Genomic DNA, 18,350 nt, shown 5'->3' with positions numbered 1-18,350 from the left:
CCTAGGTACACTACAAATTTACATCAGCCCGACCATTGAGATCGAAGTGTGAAGACTTGTTGGCTATCTGTCGCCCATCGCTCCTTAGTCTCAATAAAAGCTGTATTTGTTCGACATATTCATTGGGCGAAGCTTTCTCCACGTCAGCAAGCGTATCAACAAATGAAAGTTCACACTCTATTTTACAATGAGATCAAAACACAGTAGACAGGTTTACACATAAGTCAATATCGTTCCCTGAAAACGGTCCCCGCCCTCCTGCCCCTCAGTTTACCGACCGGAGGCACTTCATTCCCCTCTGACCTCAATGGACCTTTGCCGACTGAATCCACAGCTCAGTCCTAAACTCTGAGCCCGGAGCGTGGTCACTTTGTCGCTGGACCCCACGGCATCCCTCTATGACCTCCTTCCCCACTGGACCCAATCGGCACTCAGCCATTTCAACCTAAAGCTCAGCCCCAAGTCTGTCCTCAGTGGGCCTACAGTGCGGGCCCTCTGCTCTCACTGGGGTCCCTCTATCCTCACTGGCCAACTCTACTAGCCAGGCTCACAGCACGGTCCCTCAACTGGGCCGCTACCCTACTGTGTTCATTGGGTCCCTCTGTCCTCCATTTGGATCCTCTATCTTTCATTGGACCCCTCCATCCTCACTGACCAGTGACCCCTCTATGCTCAGTGTCCCCTCTATCATCAGTGTCCCCTCTATCATCAGCGACCCCTCTATCCTTCATTAGGCCCCTTTGTCCTCCATTTGGATCCTCTATCTTTCATTGGCCCCTCTATCCTCACTGGGCCCCTCTATCCTCACTGGGGCCCTCTATCCTCACTGGGGCCTTCTATCCTCACTGGGCCCCCTCTACCAGCCTAGCCCACAGCGCCGACCCGTTTACACTCGGCTCAGTCTCCCCCGGCACCGCCACAGTCGCTTCAGTCACCTCAAACGCCACACTCCTATACCTCCCGCACTGCGCCGCCCCTGCTGAAGCCTGTAGCAGCTGCTGTACGGAAGGATGGGTCAGACCGAAGAATGCTTCTCCGACGACACGGCATGAGGCGGGCAGAGGACGTCCAAGTGCCCCAGATAGACGCTGAAGAAGTTGGCGATGGCACTCGTCTGCGCTTCTTCCGAGGAATGTCACGGGTTGGGAAGAGGAAGAAGGTGCTGAAGAGGCTGTGGAAGACTCTGGTGACGGGTCAGCGTTGTCACTTCCTTCAGATGTCTGAGTGATGGATGTGATGGAAAAGCGGGGGTGCGCGCCGCCGTCTTCGATGGCACATCGATATACTCCAGCTCGGCGGGGCGTAGTTACACTGATGAAGCGTCGTAGAGACACGAAACCGACAGGGTAGAGGGCGGTGGTTGAGTGGTAGGCAGGTCGATCAGGTAACACACGGCCCAAGCTCTGTAGAGTGAGGCCTCCCAGACGCAAAGGCAACACCACTACACCAGACGCATCTCGAGGTAGAGCAGATACGAGTCGGCGTGGACCTCGAGCGACACGACGAGAGACGGAGGGAGTAGAGGTGCGGGGGCTGGGTAGAGCGGGAGCTGGGCGCCACTGAGGGGAGGTAGAGTGAGAGGGGAGGGCTCCCACGGTCTGGGAAGACGACTGCTGTAGCGAGGTCCCCGATGGTTGAATTGCAGCTCTTGAAGTCCCCGCGCTTACAACTAGAGGTGTTGGTAGTCCATCAACCGTAGCTGATACGACAGTAAGGGGAGTCGGTGTCCGCCCTGTAGACCCTCTGGCCACCGCCACTGCGACGGGTGCACTGTGGGGGCGGACGGTACCCATACTGGCCATCAGAGGCGCGGCAGACCGACCGACCGACGCTGGCGCCACTAGTGGTGTGATATGAGAAGTGCTGGTTCCAGGCGTCGCCACCAGAGGCGCCACTGATCGCGCGGTGGGGATCCCAGCAAGAGAGACTCCAGGTACTGGCAGAAGTACTGCATTGGCTACGGGTGTTGATGCTGTTCTGCCCACTGCCGCTGCTGTGCTAGCCGCGCTAGCAATGGACGCATTAGTGTGGGTCGCTGACCGAGCCCCAGTTCCGGCGGCCGCCGCTTGGGGCGCTGGTGTCGCACACTGCTGCTCAAACTGAATCAGTTTCTGCAGCAGAAATCGGCGCTCCTCCTGGGCCTGAAGTACCAGACGCTGTGCGCGAGCCGTCTCGTCACAAAGTGCGCCGTTTTCGTAGACGAGAGCACGCACCATCTTCCGTAGCCGCCGGTACCTGGAAAAATAAAACATTCATAAGACAATGATGTTGAATCACCAATTTAACTTTCCTCTGTAACAAATTATGGCATTTGAAACAGTACACTTGTGGGGAATCACATCAATTAAAGAAAAACCAGTTATTTGCCCAAAGCAACTGAATGCCTGCAAGTATCAGAAGGGCTGACTGGCAATTATGCTGAAAATGATGGGTCTAAGCTGGTGAAAGAAAGCAGTTCAAAAAGCATAATGGGCATGCAAAAATAATTTTGGAACTACTTGCTTAAAGCTGTTGTAGCTGAGCACTGTAAAGAGCCATTTCCTTACACTCATAGGTATATGTTCAAAGCAGGATGCTCTTTCAGTGTGATTGATACCAAGTTATATTAGTATGAGTCACTTTAATTCACTCACTTTGCTTTAGGGCTAGAGTCCAGTTCATGGCTTTTTAGAGCTTTGGCTTTCACAGCTTTTGATCTTTTCTTCTTAGCTAGGCTCAGGGAAGAAGCTCCCACAAGCTGAGATGGGTTTGGCATCACAGCTTTAGTGGAACCTGCAAGAAAATTGACAATAAGTTAGGGTTCATCTGAGATAAATCATTAAAACCTTAACTATAAATCAACATACATGCAGATCTCATGTGTAGTGTATACCTACCTACATTACATAAGAAAACATCCATAACTTACTGCATACTTATATCCTGAAATTCATAATACACTAAATGTAATGCCTTGCAGCCAAACTACAACCACAATCACCCTTGAACATATTACACGTCTGTCCCCTTACCCCTAGCATCTTCAACAAAATATCCCATAACTGCTGTGAAAGATAAAGGCTAAGTCATTCCTATACTGTATTGGTACGAATAATACATGAAATAAGTCTCTATTTGGATAATATTCAGTGAATTTGAATATACCTTGGTACTAAGCAAACTGAAACACTGCAAGCAAAGATATCCCCGCATCAAACACCCTGACCCAGTCAAACAGAAGAAAGCTCTATATATTTCGTACTTTATGATAACTCTGATGTAATTTCTATTTTCTAGACTGAGTATCGTTGTTGTTGTTGGAGAGTTAGGGCGCGCAGACTGAGTATCCATCCTCCCAAACACTTATTAGTTTCATTGTTATCAAGGGGCCTGTTCCAGCGCCTCCAGAAACCTCCAGAAAGCTCCAGAAAGCTCTAGAATCCTCCAGAGAGCGTTCCAGCGCCTCCAGAAAGCTCCAGAAAGCTCTCGCCAAAGCTCCAGAAACCTCCAGTAGCCTCCAGAGAGTTGAGAGGTCCAAATTTCTCTGGAGGCTCTGGTCTACAATTATGGCGCACATGTGACAATCACGAATGTAAACAAAGGACTTTTGACCGATTCTTTTACAACTTGAATGTAAAGAAAATTACATTGCTATAATTTTGTTTATCTTTTTTAATAAAATTGCAAATAAATTTTGCGTTTCAAGAGAGGACAATCGTCATACTTTTAGTATATTTGATGCCAATCTCCAGAAATCTCCAGATTGCGTTCCAGCGCCTCCAGTGAAACCTCTGGTAGAGCCTCCAGTCAAGAATTTCTACTGGAGGCGCTGGAACAGGCCCAAGGCCATTGTTATCAAGGATGTCAAGGATAGCGAAAACAAACATCTGAGGGCTGTTCACGGGCCCTGTGTGCGGTCGGACCGCACACAGCCTCCAAGCTCCGCCCACTTCGTCCCTACGTCAGCCTTCCGTCACCGCACACAGCGATCGCTGTGGCCGGTCGGGACTGGCCACAGCGGACCGTCCACCGCACGCAGCCGTGACGTCACAACCGCCTACCCATCCCCTACCCCCACGCCTGCTGGACGCACCGCACACACCGCACGCAGCAGTGTGCGGTGCCCGTGAACACCCCTCTGTATTCTTTTGAAGACTCATGACCACTTGCCATCGTTGAATACGTCACAAAAGCCCAACAGTATTTGTAGCCTGAAATGAATACATATTTGTGTTGAAAACTTGAGTATTGGTGATAGAAAAGAAAATTGGTCTAAAATGATGCCTTAATGTCTTATTGTGAGGTAATTGCTAACCAGCCACCTTGCGGTAAAACGGTCAATACTTATGACGTCACAATATTAGAACGAGTGCATTTTTTTAGTAAATGTGAGCAATTGCTTTGCGGCAGAAACGGCGCATCTCAAGCGCATCTTGCAGGTTTCGGCAGATTCTGCATGTTGTGCATCATTGCATTTAATAATAATAAGAGGCTATTATAATCGTGACTCCTTACCGGTACTTATAATTATTGTCAGGAAGAAGTCCATGAATTTCCTAAGCTCCTTTTTCGAATAGCTGTTTCTTTTTTACACTAAATGTGATCATTTCAGACATCAGTGTCATCCATTGTCCAAGAGGCAGAGCTAATCGTACCTTGATGGGTACAGGTAGCATATTTCCCATTAATCACGTTTCTTGCATGAATACTGCTACTTTCTCTGATGTTTAACGCACTCCTTTAGAGGATGAATTTTTATCACACTTAAGCTTTCTGAAATTTAAAACTCAATTGTGGGCAGTGTGTTCTTGTTCCGAGCACCCACTATTTTCCAATGATATTGTTTGACAGGTGGACTGGAAGTATGAAAGACTTAAATTAGCTCACATATTTTAAAAAATGCACTCGTTTTGCGTTCAAAATATGACATAATAAGAATTGACCGTTTTACTGCAAGACGGCTGGGCCCGGCTGGCACTAAGCTCTTAAATAAAGACTTGAAATTCTTCCAAATCATCAAGCATCTTTTGAGTGTCCTAATGGTGTCAGTTGAACCACCCTATTAAATACCTATCTCACTTATTTGTGTGATATTTAGGTTAGAGTAATGCCCTTCAAAATGCATAGGTAGATATCAATATAGCTATTGAATGTTCAATGCTGTTCAATGCTGTACTCTGCTGTTGATGGCTGGCATGCTGCATTTGAATTACATATTCTGACTGCAGCTTTTAATTTGTCTTGTGCACTGTTGCAGGTGGCAGCTGTGTCTTCATCGATCATCAGTCAAGGATTGACCAGTGGTGCCAGAGAGACTCCAAGGCATACTGCCAACACCATGGACCCTTCTCACCAGGAAATCACAGAGCTTGTGCTCCACCACCCAGACATTCCTGCCGACCCATCGGCCTACTACCCGACGGAGCCTGTACAGCAGCCGTACGAGGCAATCCAGCAGCAGCAGCAGCACTCTGTTCCAATGGCTTATCCACACCACCCGCAGTCAACAGCATCCTGTGTGCAGATGACTTATACAGTTGTGGAGCAGACCTCTCCTTCTGCTCCATCCATGCAAGTGGGCTATCTGCATCCTCTTCATAACCCACAGCAGCAGCCTCAGCAGCAGCCAGCTAAACAGTGCAAATGCAAGTGCACTTGTGAGGCTTCTGCCCCATCTGCCGCACCACAGGTGGAAGCCCCCACCCCCACCCCTGTCCCATGTTCCTCCACATCTGCCGCAGCCGGACCATCCAAACCTACCAAACCCAAATCAACCAAGGCGTCCAAACCTGCCAATTCCTCAGCCCTTCCAGACAGCCCGAGTCGATCACCGGTGGCTCGAGTCGCGGGCCCGCCTCCGCCACCCGTACCGCTGGTGGAGGAGCTTCACAGTTACAGCTGCCGCATCTGCGGGAAGACGTTCAAGCTGAAGGGTGCGGTGGTGGTTCACATGAGGGTGCACAGTCTGGAGAGGAAGCACAGCTGCAACTACTGCGACATGAAGTTCAAAGGTGGGGGGAATGGATGAATAGTTGTTTTGTCAGTCTTGCTAATTGCACAGGGTAATTGCTAACGTAATATTGGTATTGGTAACGTAATATTGGTATGGTATTGCTACCGTAATTTTCCGTGACATCGGCTCCGCGATGGATAGAAGCTTGATGGCTATCTTCAAAGTTTATCTTATGGCTAGCTACCGATGGATAGTGGACTAGTATTTTCCATCATTTTGATTCTGTGTATCCTCCTAAGCTTAACGCTGTTTCCCCTAGAATGAATCTATCGTAGATAACTTCATGACATCGAGTGCTTCCCTTCCTGTGTGTAAATATGTTCATACTAACGTCACTGCTCTAATTCCCCAGACACCAACTCGCTACGGCAGCACATTCGTCGCCACACGGGTGAACGGCCGTACCAGTGTAGCTACTGTGACAAGGCCTTCAAACAGCAGAGCGGTCTGATGCAACACGAACGGCTTCATACCGGTAGGTGGACGGAGAGGGCTGCTCTGATGGCTTGGGACCATCAATGTAACTCGAGGGACTTCACATTGATAGATTGCCGGGGGAGGCTGCTTTGATGGGCGGAGAGCCGTGAGATGTAGGAAACTGAAGGGACTTTATTCCGGTAGGTGGATGGGGAGGGCTGGTCTGGTGGGATGAGATGCCTGTTATAGTTCGGGAGGACCGGAGGTGGTACACTCATTAGGTCTTTAGAAGAGGGAAGGCTTAAATGTTGAGCGAATTAATGCAGCACGAGCGGCTTCACATTGGTAGGTGACGGAGGATGAGGACTACTTTTATGGGTGAGGTAGCGAGGCTGCCTTATACAAAGTTCGGTAGAGTTGTAATAGTTCGATAGATGGCACGCTCATTGGGTGTCCTTTGAAGAGGGAAGGGAAGGGTGTTAGAGTGGTCTGACTTCATACCACGAGCACGGGCGACTTCATAGTGGGTGGCCGGGGAAGGACTGCTCTGAAAGCGAAGCCATCTGACGAAACGTAACTAAAAATGCTGCAGTGTGGACACCGCACGCAAATTGATGTGCATGTTGTTCTGGCGGGTAGAGATCGTCTGATTCATGATGGGAGACCGCAAAGTGCTGGTGTCTGTTGGAGGAAGGTTAGGGATGGAGATGAGGCCGTTCTCTGAGTTACCAGATAGACGGATGCTGAACCCGCTGCTATCATTGCGTCCCAAAATGCCAAGCAATCGCACTTCATCAGTTATGAATGGTTGCGCAGTGAATAATGGCAAAAAAACGTCTTTTTATAGATTTGCCAATAATGTGTCACGGGTGGCGAAAATTGATAGGCTCACATTTTTCCTTCATTGGTGGCTATTCAGTTAACAATTAGGCGATTTTCCCAGACATTTATTTTTTATATCTCGTGTGCCGTGTGGCGCCATCTACATATCGATGAGTGTGAAGCTTTCGGTTGTATTCTTGCGTCTTATCAGTAGTCAGTTCATCTATAAATATTGCCTGCCAACTGCATATAAAAAACAATGAAGGAAGTAAAGCTTGGTCTAAATAAACATGTATACAGCTGCATACAGACATAAGCATTACGTATACCTGCGTGCATTCTTGAGTCATCTATTTTACTTAGCGTTGAGTACCCAAATATCGTTCCCCAGGTGAGCGTCCGTACGCATGCCGTTTCTGCCAGCGTACCTTCGTCCAGAAAAACCACGTGGATCGCCACGAGCGTGCACACACGGGGGACAAACCGTACACGTGCCGTCACTGCGGTGCAGCGTTCGTGGACCGCAGCGGTCTGAACCAGCACGCGTTCAATCAGCATGGAGAGGAACCACTGAAGCTGACCCCGGCTGGGACGGTGCCGAGGGGTAGTGGTCGTCCTAGAAAACAAGCTGAGTGTGTGGAGGAGTTGGATAGTCCGGTGGTTGTGGCGAAGAAGGCCAAAGTGGAGCCGGTGGTGTATGCTGATGATGTTGGAGGGAATGATGGACAGGGTGTTGAAGAGGCAAATGTTGAAGAACTGGGAGGAAATGATGAGCAGGAACATATTGTGGTAACAGAAACAGGGACTGTAAAAAGGGTGAACGCCAAAAGCACACCGAAGATCCGAAAGCGGAAAAGGCGGGAAGAAGGAGACGACAACCCTCGAAAAGCCCTCTGGAAGGCCGGTCTAGCCCCTCATCCTGGTGGGCGCCCTCCTAAACACGTAGCTGACGTGTTGGTTCTCCCAGCTCCTGTCAGTATCGTGCGCACTGGTAGGAAGCGCATGTCACAGACCCTGGTGGAGGATCTGGCGCTTCTGCCGCCGAGGGAGCAGGTTAGAAGTCGCGGAAGGCCGAGGAAAGAGGAAGAGAGGGCGATGCTGGAGGCGGGAGCGAGGATGATGCAGGATGAATCCAGTGAGGATGATATGGGCGTTATAGAGCCTCCACTGGCGGACAATTTGAGTGAGATCACTGTTGAAGAGTTGTGAGGTCAAACTAGACACTCGTGGACGCTGGATCGTGTTTGGTTTAGTGTAGAAAATGGAGGGATAGGGTCGCTCGAGCGAATCGTTGGCATGCGGTTGTTACATTTGTAGGTATTAGATCGATAATTTGTAGTGCTGAAGGTGCTTTGTATAAATTAAACCGTCGTGCATTATTTGATGTCGCTTAGATACGATTATGTCTGGCTTTTTTCTTCTTGGCAGGAGTAGGTGTTCTATTCACTGTGCTCGTTAGAAAGTCACATTTCGTTACATGTCAGTGTGTAACGAAAGTTCGAATTCAGCGCACGTACTGTCTTGACAATCATAATTTCGATTATCCTGGTGCAAGGATGTCTCTCTAAACCTGTGAAGCACAGCATTAGGTGGTACATCTTGTGCATCTGTAGTGCAACTTGTGTATGTTATATAGTGTTTTGATGTGTACTGTGTAACATAAGTCATTGGGGCTGTAATTTATGTTAACCAGCTCTAGGACGTCAGCCAAAAGTCTTGGCTTTGAGCTGGTGCCGGATGTCTTTTGTGGCTATACTTTTTGTCCTCACAACTTTATTGCGTCATTTCATTCAAAATCGTGCCATATATGTTGAACTGCTATGGTTTTGCAGGCTTTTTCTCTTCGATGGCTTCACATGCAGAACATCTTATGACGTCTATTTTTCTTTGTAATTGATACTTGTTCCGTCGTATAGTTGCAACAGAATGCAACGCAGTGGGGTGGAGACTATAACCGATCTCCCTCATCCTTTTTTATGGACGCTGGCTTGCCTGCAATATGTAGAAAACATCGAAGCAAACACACTTAGAGCTATCCGAAAGTTCATTTAGAAAATATCGAAGGAACTTCGCTTTTTGAATGCCATCCAGTGTTCATATATGGAAAGCATAGCTACACAAAGTGTTGAGGTTGTGGTGTATGTGAAGTGTTCTTGTATGCATTAACTTTCGGTGGAATGAGTGTCCTCACGTGTGCAGCCGTTGCCAGCTTGCCACCTTCTCGTGAGCGTGCTACCTACACCACCTAGGCGCACCAGAATTAGTCCTGAGATGATCCTTTGCTGTGTCGAATGAATACCGACCGAGTACTGCCCTTTCAGAGATGTTTATGCGATTCAGTTTTTTTTTTCTTTTTTTTTATAAATTTTGTCCGAACCTTTTGATGGGAAGGATTCACAAGGACAGAGCCACCGCTAAGCGAAGCTTGTTGCGATGACCCTGCCCTCTACCCTCCGATCGCGCAATTCCGATTCTATGGCAGAATTTAGAGTCCAAAGTTTAACGTGCGCACAAAGCCGCGCACGGCCGGTCCCCTCGCTGACTTCGCCTGGCTACGGCCTGCCACCAACCGCAACCATACCTGTCAGGAGGCCCATAAATGTCGAGCGCCCGTCGCGCTTCGAACCCGGACTGTTATAACCGGGAACGCGTGCTCTCACCACGCGGAGTCCAACGCTCTAACCAACTGAGCTACGGGACCGGCAAAGATGTGGACTAATGTGTGGACTAATGTGTGTTATGTCTGTAAATAGACATTAGGCAGTAATAATGTCTGCTGTATGCACCTACTTATAGGGCAATAGCGGCTCCTACTTGCTGTCACTGGCCTGGCCAGGCCCAGGGTGTAAAATACATCGTCTCTGACTCTCTGTCTTGTTTTGCGCTCTTGGCTTCTCTTTTTTGGGGCTCGTTTTATTGCACACAAACGATTCGTTTATTTGATTCGACTGATGTTACCGTTATAATTTTCTTCTCGCTGCCTTCTCTTTCGAATTTTTAGGAGGTAAACAATGAACTCGCATATTAAAAATGTGCTCCGTAACAAACATGTCTCTTTCTAGTTTACACAATTATAACTTTTGTGGAAATGTTACGCTGTATGCCACTGTGCACGACTGTTTGCCTTGCCATGCTTTCTGACGCATCGCTCTAAAGTGCGGTAACCCTGCCTCCCCCTCCCCCACCTGAGTCTGCACCATGCACCGTTGCAATGTAAGCTGCAGGAGCGACACGAACGATGTAAGATACCATCTCACCACAGCCATGCCGAGAACACTCATGGTTTTGGCACGTGTTTGGCCTCAGGGAGTGGCTGGCACGGTCTAGGAGGTCGTGAAAGCATGCATGAATAAGTAGCGGGAGCGGCAGGGGTGGATGACGAGGGCAATGGACGAAGATGGCGAGCAGGGGAAGAACTTGTGGGGAGATATGTTTGAATTATTTACATCTTAGTGGGGCTTAGAGGCTGTTGAACAAACATGATGCGGAGCGATTTGGTCTAGATGTGCGAGACATGTTGAGCTTGAACGAAGCCTTGTCGTGAGTTCAGAATAGGCTCATACTCTTCAATCAATGCTAATGCTTACATGCAGCTGATTGTGACCGATTCGATATCGGGACAACAAGAGGTGTCGAGACGATGCAGTAGTGCATGCGTCGTGTTGGCTTTTTTTCTATGCTCATTTCTATTGATGTTTATGGTTCGTGGCTCATAACATGAACGTAATGCCAGTTATGTTATCAGTTAGTGTTATCAGTGTTATCAGTTATGCTCTGTCCAAAGCTAGGGCGCAAGGCGGCCTGATTGTGATTCCGGAGGCCTAGTTCTGGAGTAACAGCCAATCGACGCAGATGTCGCTGTATGTTGAACTCTCCCTCGCTGGAAGGAGCACTCTTCCATTATAGGTGTCGCCACATGCCTCGCTCCAAGCGTTTGGGGACCAAGAGCCTTTTGGTTTGCGGGAGTTGGCCTGTTGCCTGTTCGATCTTCTGGGCATGAGATGGGATGCGAGGAGTTTCGAGTTGGGAAGACATCCAACTGATAAAGCAACCAGTTGGTGCACCGCAGCGGCTTGCTCTGTATCGCGACTCAAGACAGGCCACTAGGCCTTACTAACGGAAAACGGTCACTTCTACGAGCAAAGAAGTCCGTTCACTTTCAAGTCAACCCAGTTCCTGGAGATTGTTCTGTTCACACCTATCCGTGCTTCTATCCTCAGGATACTGAAATCCTTCTCCTCCACGCCACAACCCCCCTCCGGGCTGGATAGGCAACTTTATCTCATGCGGGCTGCTCCCTTGGAGCGGCACCGCTGCTCCCGAGGGAGCGCACCCCGTAGCCGGGTGCAGTGAGTGCCTTGGGGCTGGGTGGCCTGTCCTCTGGACGGGCTCAGCCCCGGCGACTCACTAGGGTGCCTGCCCAGACCAATGTCTCCCCCTAATTCCTATCATCCTTCCGGCTCTGCAATGGTCTTGTCGACCGAAAGGGCCTAACCCAACAAAACAAACAAACAAACAAACAAATTGTTCTGTTCTGTTTCACCTATCCGTGCTTCTATCCTCAGGATACTGAAATCCTTCTCCTCCACGCCGCAACCCCCCTCCGGGCTGGACAGGCAACTTTATCTCATGCGGGCTGCTCCCTTGGAGCGGCACCGCTGCTCCTGAGGGAGCGCACCCCGTAGCCGGGTGCAGTGAGTGCCTTGGGGCTGGGTGGCCTGTCCTCTGGACGGGCTCAGCCCCGGCGACTCACTAGGGTGCCTGCCCAGACCAATGTCTCCCCCTAATTCCTATCATCCTTCCGGCTCTGAAATGGTCTTACTGGACCGAAAGGGCCTAACCCAACAAAACAAAAACAAAAATCTGTTCAGCCCACCGTTCCGTGCTTCTATCCTCAGAATGCAGAAATCCTTCTCCTCCACGCCGCAACCCCCCTCCGGGCTGGACAGGCAACTTTATCTCATGCGGGCTGCTCCCTTGGAGCGGCACCGCTGCTCCCGAGGGAGCGCACCCCGTAGCCGGGTGCAGTGAGTACCTTGGGGCTGGCCGGCCTGTCCTTCGGGATGGGCTCAGCCCCGGTGACTCACTAGGGTGCCTGCCCAGACCAATGTCTCCCCCTAATTCCTATCATCCTTCCGGCTCTGAAATGGTCTAATTGGACCGAAAGGGCCTAACCCAACAAAACAAAAAACAAACAAACAAACAATCTGTTCAGCCGAAAAAAAAAAACATGAGAGAGTGATGAGGGAGAAAGGGTGGTTCTGAGGCGGCAGTTTTGAGTTTACACAGACCACCGTTTACAGGTCAACAGGCCTGTTTGAGAGCTAGACCGTCTGAAGATCTAGACCGAGCTTCAGAGTCCCAGACTGTCTGAAGTTTCTGCTCTTTCTTCGTCAATCTAGCTGAAGCAAAACACGAAATGTTGTTTTGCCATTGGCTACGTCGGAGAGTTGCTGCTCATTGCACTGGTTAGAGGACCGATTGACTAAAGGGTCGATTACATGCAGAAATAGAATCACTCCACTCCACCCTAGATTGATCTGTGGCATTGAGCCCACCATCAGATATAATGCTGACAAAAACCAACCGCATGCGCCTCCTGCCTTTTTGTAGCCATGAGACCCTCTACCCGAACCATTACGAACGCCCTCGAAAAACGAACACCCGCTGTGAGCAGTTAGTTCGAAGCTCCTCAACACTGGCATTGCGGCCTCAAGCCCGCCATCGCTTGTAATTTGGCATCGTTTGTTACTCATCCGAGCGATAGCCGTAGGGGCGTTTCTCCGTCCGTTTTTGTTATAATCTCGACCCTATCGCCGCCGGCCGCGCAGTGAGATGGCGAAAAATTAGCATTATAAAAAGGCCGACGGATCAGCGAGCGATGGCTTTACGATAGTGAGACGATAAACTAATGAATCGCCGTGAAATGGTCTTTGTTGGTGGCTTGTAATGAAGTGAATTGAAAACGTGCCAAAGAGCTTGTGAAGGTATTTTCAAGGATACGGATGTCGTAGTCGAAGGCTGCTGACCTTGTGCTTCGAACATTTCTCTATCTGATTTTTATTTCTGTAAAGTGAGTTTTTGTTATTGTCTCGAGTTTTATTTATACCTCCAGCGACCTATGATTGATGAGACCATCTCAAGTCTGAGTATAAAGTGGGCTGTGGCAGACCTTAGCCGCAGGACATACCGACCTACCTAATTTGCAATTTGCAACTTGCAGTGGCCAGTAGGACATAACTAATCCACTTTAACGTCCAATGCACCTTCCTTGCAGCAGGTGCCATTTCTAAGCATTACGTCACTCCTCTCAAGCAGTCCCTTGCAATATCCGATCAGCGATATTGATTGCAGAATTAGTATTCTGGCTGGTACGCCCGCGTGATCCACTGATGACGTCAACTGAGGTAGATGAGTTGGACAGTGACTATCAGCTATGACTATGGGTGATACATGGTCATAAAATGTTCAGTGATATACACAGCCCGTCCTTAGCAGACATGGGGATCCCTGCAGGGGCCAACACGAACACTGGGGTATAAACCGGCAAGGACGCTTCGCGTTGTCTATTAGACGAACACTGGTGCAGGGAAGGCGCAGGGTGGCGACTGGCGTCTAGGTAATGCTTTGACCGTCTCAGGTCTCGTGAGATGAACGATATCCACAATTTTTTTAGATGATTTAGAATAGGCCCTCTTAGTGTTTTAAATATCCTTTGTTACGACGGTATCTCAATGGACGAGTTTTCCATAACTGCGTATTTTTATTTTTTCATTGTTTGGCCAGTCGCCACAACCCTTGGACATGCTTCTGTTGAGGTCTGAGAGGAATGCCAGTCAACCACAATGAAGGACATGATGCCTCCTTTCTGGAACTTTGACGGAAGTCTTTGTCGCATGCTTTGCAAGATAAGCAGCTCGTCTTTGCTCGTCTTAAATGACGAACTCATGTTCAGAAACCACTAACGTGACAAATATGCGAGGCCGCATGCATAAATGCGGATTTGCGAAATTCGTGAGTGAGCACAACGTCTATCTTCCAAGGACATTTTTTGGTCATTTCTATTCGTCACCGTATGCTTTATTTCAGTCTGGTATTGGCGCAGAATAACTGTCTTTGGGACAGCCGGATTTTAACGCCACAATGCTTGTTTTTGAATAGACCTTGCCATCAGGAAGCGATGGCGGTATTTGTGCCCAAAGAGGAGGGTCGCAATTTTTGTTGCGGAAGGCATTTCATTGAATATAAAAACTTTTTTGGCATATTTCATTCTTAATTATGACATCGAATTTGCCGGTCGGATGATGTCCATGCCCTGAAGGCACGTGATTCCAGGACAAAAAGTCAAAAGACAAAATGTCAAAAGACAAAAAGTCAAATGCAAAAAGTCAAAATGGATAAAAGTCAAATGGAAAAAAGTCAAATGGATAAAAGTCAAAACGGATAAAAGTCAAAAGACAAAAAGTCAAATGGCAAAAAGTCAAAACGTCCAAAAGTCAAAAATGCAAAAAGTCAAATGGCAAAAAGTCAAAATGGCGAAAAGTCAAAAACGCAAAAAGTCAAAAGCAAAAAGTCAAAATGGCAAAAAGTCAAAAACGCAAAAAGTCAAAAGCAAAAAGTCAAATGGCAAAAAGTCAAAATGGCGAAAAGTCAAAAACGAAAAAAGTCAAAAGCAAAAAAGTCAAATGGCAAAAAGTCAAAATGGCGAAAAGTCAAAACGCAAAAAGTCAAAAGCAAAAAGTCAAATGGCAAAAAGTCAAAAAACGCGAAAAGTCAAAAGACAAAAAGTGAAAAAACGGCAAAAAAGTCAAAATGATAAAAATCAAATGAAAAAAGTCAAATAAGAAAAAGTCAAAAGTAAAAAGTCATATAGGTATCTAAAAAACCATAAGACACCGCTCGCTCGTAATTAAAGGGACTATCCCACCTTCTAAAATGTTGTTAAAACCAGTTAAATTGTGCCCGACTTTATATATTGGATGACCAGGAACACGGTTCTGGCATTTATTTTTCATTAAACATCTTAGGCTTCCCATATTCCAAACACAAACTTTCAAATATGTGACGTCACAGCCCAAAATTACCTCCTTCCCCAGGCCACATTACTGCCATAAAGCTGATTCTTTTTACTCTGTAGGCACCACAACAAAGTTCAGAACAAGTTTTAAGCGATTTTTCAACGAACAAACCCATTTAAATCAGAATGACTAAACGAGGTGGCGTCACACTAACGGTCGCTCCATGTTGAAGATAGGGCCTTGCGCAAGGCCCATTTTCAAATGAAAGGAACGAATTTCTTCAACACCAAGAGGCCGCGGGGGTTGCAACCTAGATACCTAGATAGTGGTTTCTGAACCTCGCCGCAAACTTGGCTATCTCAACTCAAACCCCATGTTAATTAAAGGTGGGATAGTCCCTTTAACCCTATGGCGTTGCATGGAAAGAAATGAGTTCAAACTGCCTCGAGCCCGGCTCCAACATTGAGAAAGTTCCAGCGCCAGTGCTCCCACATGTAATAATAACCTGTGAATCATTTTCATTTTATTACTTAATGGATTCGTTCATTAAAATATGTTCATTTCTTTTAACCAAATTTCTATAAACCCAGCGCGTTGGATGCTGGACCAGTCAGCGATGACCGTACAGAGACCAGAGAGCGTGAGTGGACGGAGGGGACCGCGTCCAGTCTACCGGGCACGTTTAAACTTTAGTCAGATAAAACTTTGCCATAGCACTGGAATTGCACGATGGGGCAGTGGTGACCCGGGAATGTTTGAAAAGTTGATGAGGTAGGTTGAAAGTTGAGGGGACAAAAATTGCAACTCAAAATTTTGAAATTATCTCGTCTTTTGTATTTTTTACTTTAAGTCCATTGACGTCATTTAAGCGTCAATCACATGGTATTTTTTTATTTTGAGGTTTTGGCTTTTAACCAGGGCCTCCTCTCAGGGGCGACACTTTCCAAAAATTATTGGTAGGGCTCTAATGTAAATTTTTGCCAATTCAAAGCGATTCTTTCCACGCAACGCCATAGGCATAATGTTAAATTTCCAAAATTATTGGTAGGGCTCGGGCCCTACCATGCCTATACAAAACGACACCCATGCCTCCTCTAACATGTTAACTGCGGGAGCTGCAGCCCCCGCAGTCATCCTCCAAACTGGTCACTGAGGGGTACCTTAGTCATTTTTTAGTCTTAGACGTTTTTGGTAGGGGTTACCTTAGTCATTGCCCGTGATCGGGCCCCCAGTCAAAACTGCTTAGAGGAGGCACTGCTTTTCACTCGCTCCCATGGGGGAGGGGCTGCCGCCGCCCGGTGCTCCGCGCACCACGGACGCCACGCGAGCGCTGCTGGCGCGGCGGCGCGCACTGCTCGGCCCGCGCGCCGAGTATACGGTGGTGAACCGGCAGTGTCGAGCGGCCATCAGACGTGACCACGCGGCATACTATGCTGACCAGCTGCGTGAGGCAGGACCGGCGAGGATGTGGACAGTGCTGCGGCCGGTGATCGGGGCGGGGAAGAGTGCCACTGCTGCTGCGCCAGCGTGCACGCCGGAAGCGCTCAACGCGTATTATTTGAGCGTGGGTCCCACCACCGCAGCCAGCGTCCCTGCCCCGCTGCTGCGGACCCCTGTACCTGTCAGAATCCCTCGCGTACTCACATGTTCCTTACAACTTCAGTGGGTAGGGTACGTTGCGCTGTATAATATTTTTCAAAAGATGAAAAGATCGATGCTTCGACTTTTATCCTTTTGACTTTTTATTTCAGACTTTGACTTCGACTTTTCTATTTTATACTTTTTTTCATTTTTTGACTTTTTGTCTTTTGACTTTTACCCGTTTTGACTTTTTGCTTTTGACTTTTTGTCTTTTGACTTTTTTTCCATTTGACTTTTTTGTCTTTTGACTTTTACACGTTTTGACTTTTTGTCTTTTGACTTTTTTCCGTTTTGACTTTTATCCTTTTGACTTTTTGCATTTTTGACTTTTTGTCTTTTAACTTTTTTCCGTTTTGACTTTTATCCTTTTGACTTTTTGCATTTTTGACATTTTGTCTTTTGACTTTTACACGTTTTGACTTTTTGCTTTTGACTTTTTGCATTTTTGACTTTTTGTCATTTGACTTTTTGCGTTTTTGACTTTTGCACATTTTGACTTTTTGCTTTTGACTTTTTGTCTTTTGACTTTTATCCGTTTTGACTTTTATCTTTTTGACTTTTATCCCGTTTGACTTTTTGCATTTGACTTTTTGTCTTTTGACTATTTGTCTTTTGACTTTATTCCTTTTGACTTTTTGTCCGGTTACCAAGGCACGTCTCCCCATTCACACTGTCATGCCACCTCATTCCGTCTAACATAAACGTCCCAGTCTATAAGTCGCCAGTCGGTAAGCGTCGGCTTCCGCGCAATTTTCAGCTGTCGCGTCCCACTCAGGAGCTCAGACCACACACGTGGAGGGCATAACGTTCTTTGAGGGGGCAGGTCCGGAAGCTGTCCATTGTAGCTGCCATCAATGATAGAGATGATTTTATGTGGAATGTGTGGCATTTCCGGTGCTGTGTTTCTAATTAGGTATACCTAATTGTGACGAAATGGCCATTAACTGCTTTTTTTTTTTGCTCTGAAAGTGAAGTGTCTGTATCACTCAAGCGCTGTAAACGAAAAAGTTGCATATAATGGTTATGTTGGTTTATAATGCTTCCTTTATGAAACACTCGGGCATCCTTTTGATAATCTATTGAGTATTGATCATAGACCTCCCCGGATGCCTGTAATTTTAACTGTCTAATTTCTCTGGATGGATAGATCAAAGGCGTTGCACTCGAGCACTGCGCTGCCCTCCTTCCCACAGTAATGCGATCCTTCCCGGTCCGCCAAACCACCGTGGGAGCCCCGCGTCAGCCTCTGTTGAGCAGCTGATCCCCGTTCCCACCGTTCTCGTGGTCACACGACCGCACATACGGTCTGTTTGTTGATGCAGCGCCTGTTGCAACAATGCAGCACCCCCTTGAAATGTGCATATATGCAGCAGAGGCGGAGCTATACATACATAGTTATTGGTAGCTGGTAGGAGTAAGCATAATTACCCATATGGCGAGAGCGGGTAGGATTGGTTAAA

The 18,350-nt window shown here is 47.6% G+C and overlaps 2 protein-coding genes across 3 annotated transcripts; one reads left to right on the top strand and one right to left on the bottom strand.

Moving 5' to 3' along the window:
• Positions 1 to 105: 105 nt before the first annotated feature.
• Positions 106 to 4,113, bottom strand: LOC122388549 (transforming growth factor beta regulator 1-like). The gene is made up of 3 exons (XM_043379758.1): positions 4,073 to 4,113; positions 2,634 to 2,772; positions 106 to 2,235 (listed from the first exon to the last, which is right to left on the bottom strand). The coding sequence occupies exons 2-3, from the start codon at positions 2,753 to 2,755 to the stop codon at positions 843 to 845; spliced, it is 1,515 nt and encodes a 504-aa protein (XP_043235693.1). The 5' UTR covers positions 2,756 to 2,772; positions 4,073 to 4,113; the 3' UTR covers positions 106 to 842.
• A 317-nt stretch (positions 4,114 to 4,430) lies between these two features.
• On the top strand, positions 4,431 to 10,069 carry LOC122388537 (zinc finger protein 551-like). 2 transcript variants are annotated; one of them, XM_043379732.1, is made up of 4 exons: positions 4,431 to 4,496; positions 5,237 to 5,990; positions 6,345 to 6,467; positions 7,623 to 10,069. In XM_043379732.1, the coding sequence occupies exons 2-4, from the start codon at positions 5,318 to 5,320 to the stop codon at positions 8,438 to 8,440; spliced, it is 1,614 nt and encodes a 537-aa protein (XP_043235667.1). In that variant the 5' UTR covers positions 4,431 to 4,496; positions 5,237 to 5,317; the 3' UTR covers positions 8,441 to 10,069. The 2 variants fall into 2 exon arrangements, with proteins under 2 accessions (XP_043235667.1, XP_043235668.1); XM_043379733.1 differs by having other exon boundaries at positions 4,488 to 4,511.
• Positions 10,070 to 18,350: the final 8,281 nt, after the last annotated feature.

Source organism: Amphibalanus amphitrite, unplaced genomic scaffold (assembly GCF_019059575.1).
Source record: "Amphibalanus amphitrite isolate SeventyFive unplaced genomic scaffold, NRLGWU_Aamphi_draft 000326F_arrow, whole genome shotgun sequence".
Lineage (NCBI taxonomy): Eukaryota > Metazoa > Arthropoda > Thecostraca > Balanomorpha > Balanidae > Amphibalanus > Amphibalanus amphitrite.
The sequence above is the reverse complement of the archived record's forward strand: the minus strand, read 5'-3'. Positions and strand labels throughout refer to the sequence as shown.

What these genes read in the sequence shown, in the direction of transcription:
- LOC122388549 (XM_043379758.1), bottom strand. Translation starts at nt 2,755, where the DNA reads ATGCCAAACCCATCTCAGCTTGTGGGAGCTTCTTCCCTGAGCCTAGCT. An exon ending in GACTCTAGCCCTAAAGCAAA is followed by an intron (nt 2,236 to 2,633) that starts GTGAGTGAATTA and finishes TTATTTTTCCAG; the next exon opens with GTACCGGCGGCTACGGAAGA.
- LOC122388537 (XM_043379732.1), top strand. Translation starts at nt 5,318, where the DNA reads ATGGACCCTTCTCACCAGGAAATCACAGAGCTTGTGCTCCACCACCCA. An exon ending in CTGCGACATGAAGTTCAAAG is followed by an intron (nt 5,991 to 6,344) that starts GTGGGGGGAATG and finishes CTAATTCCCCAG; the next exon opens with ACACCAACTCGCTACGGCAG. An exon ending in ACACGAACGGCTTCATACCG is followed by an intron (nt 6,468 to 7,622) that starts GTAGGTGGACGG and finishes ATCGTTCCCCAG; the next exon opens with GTGAGCGTCCGTACGCATGC.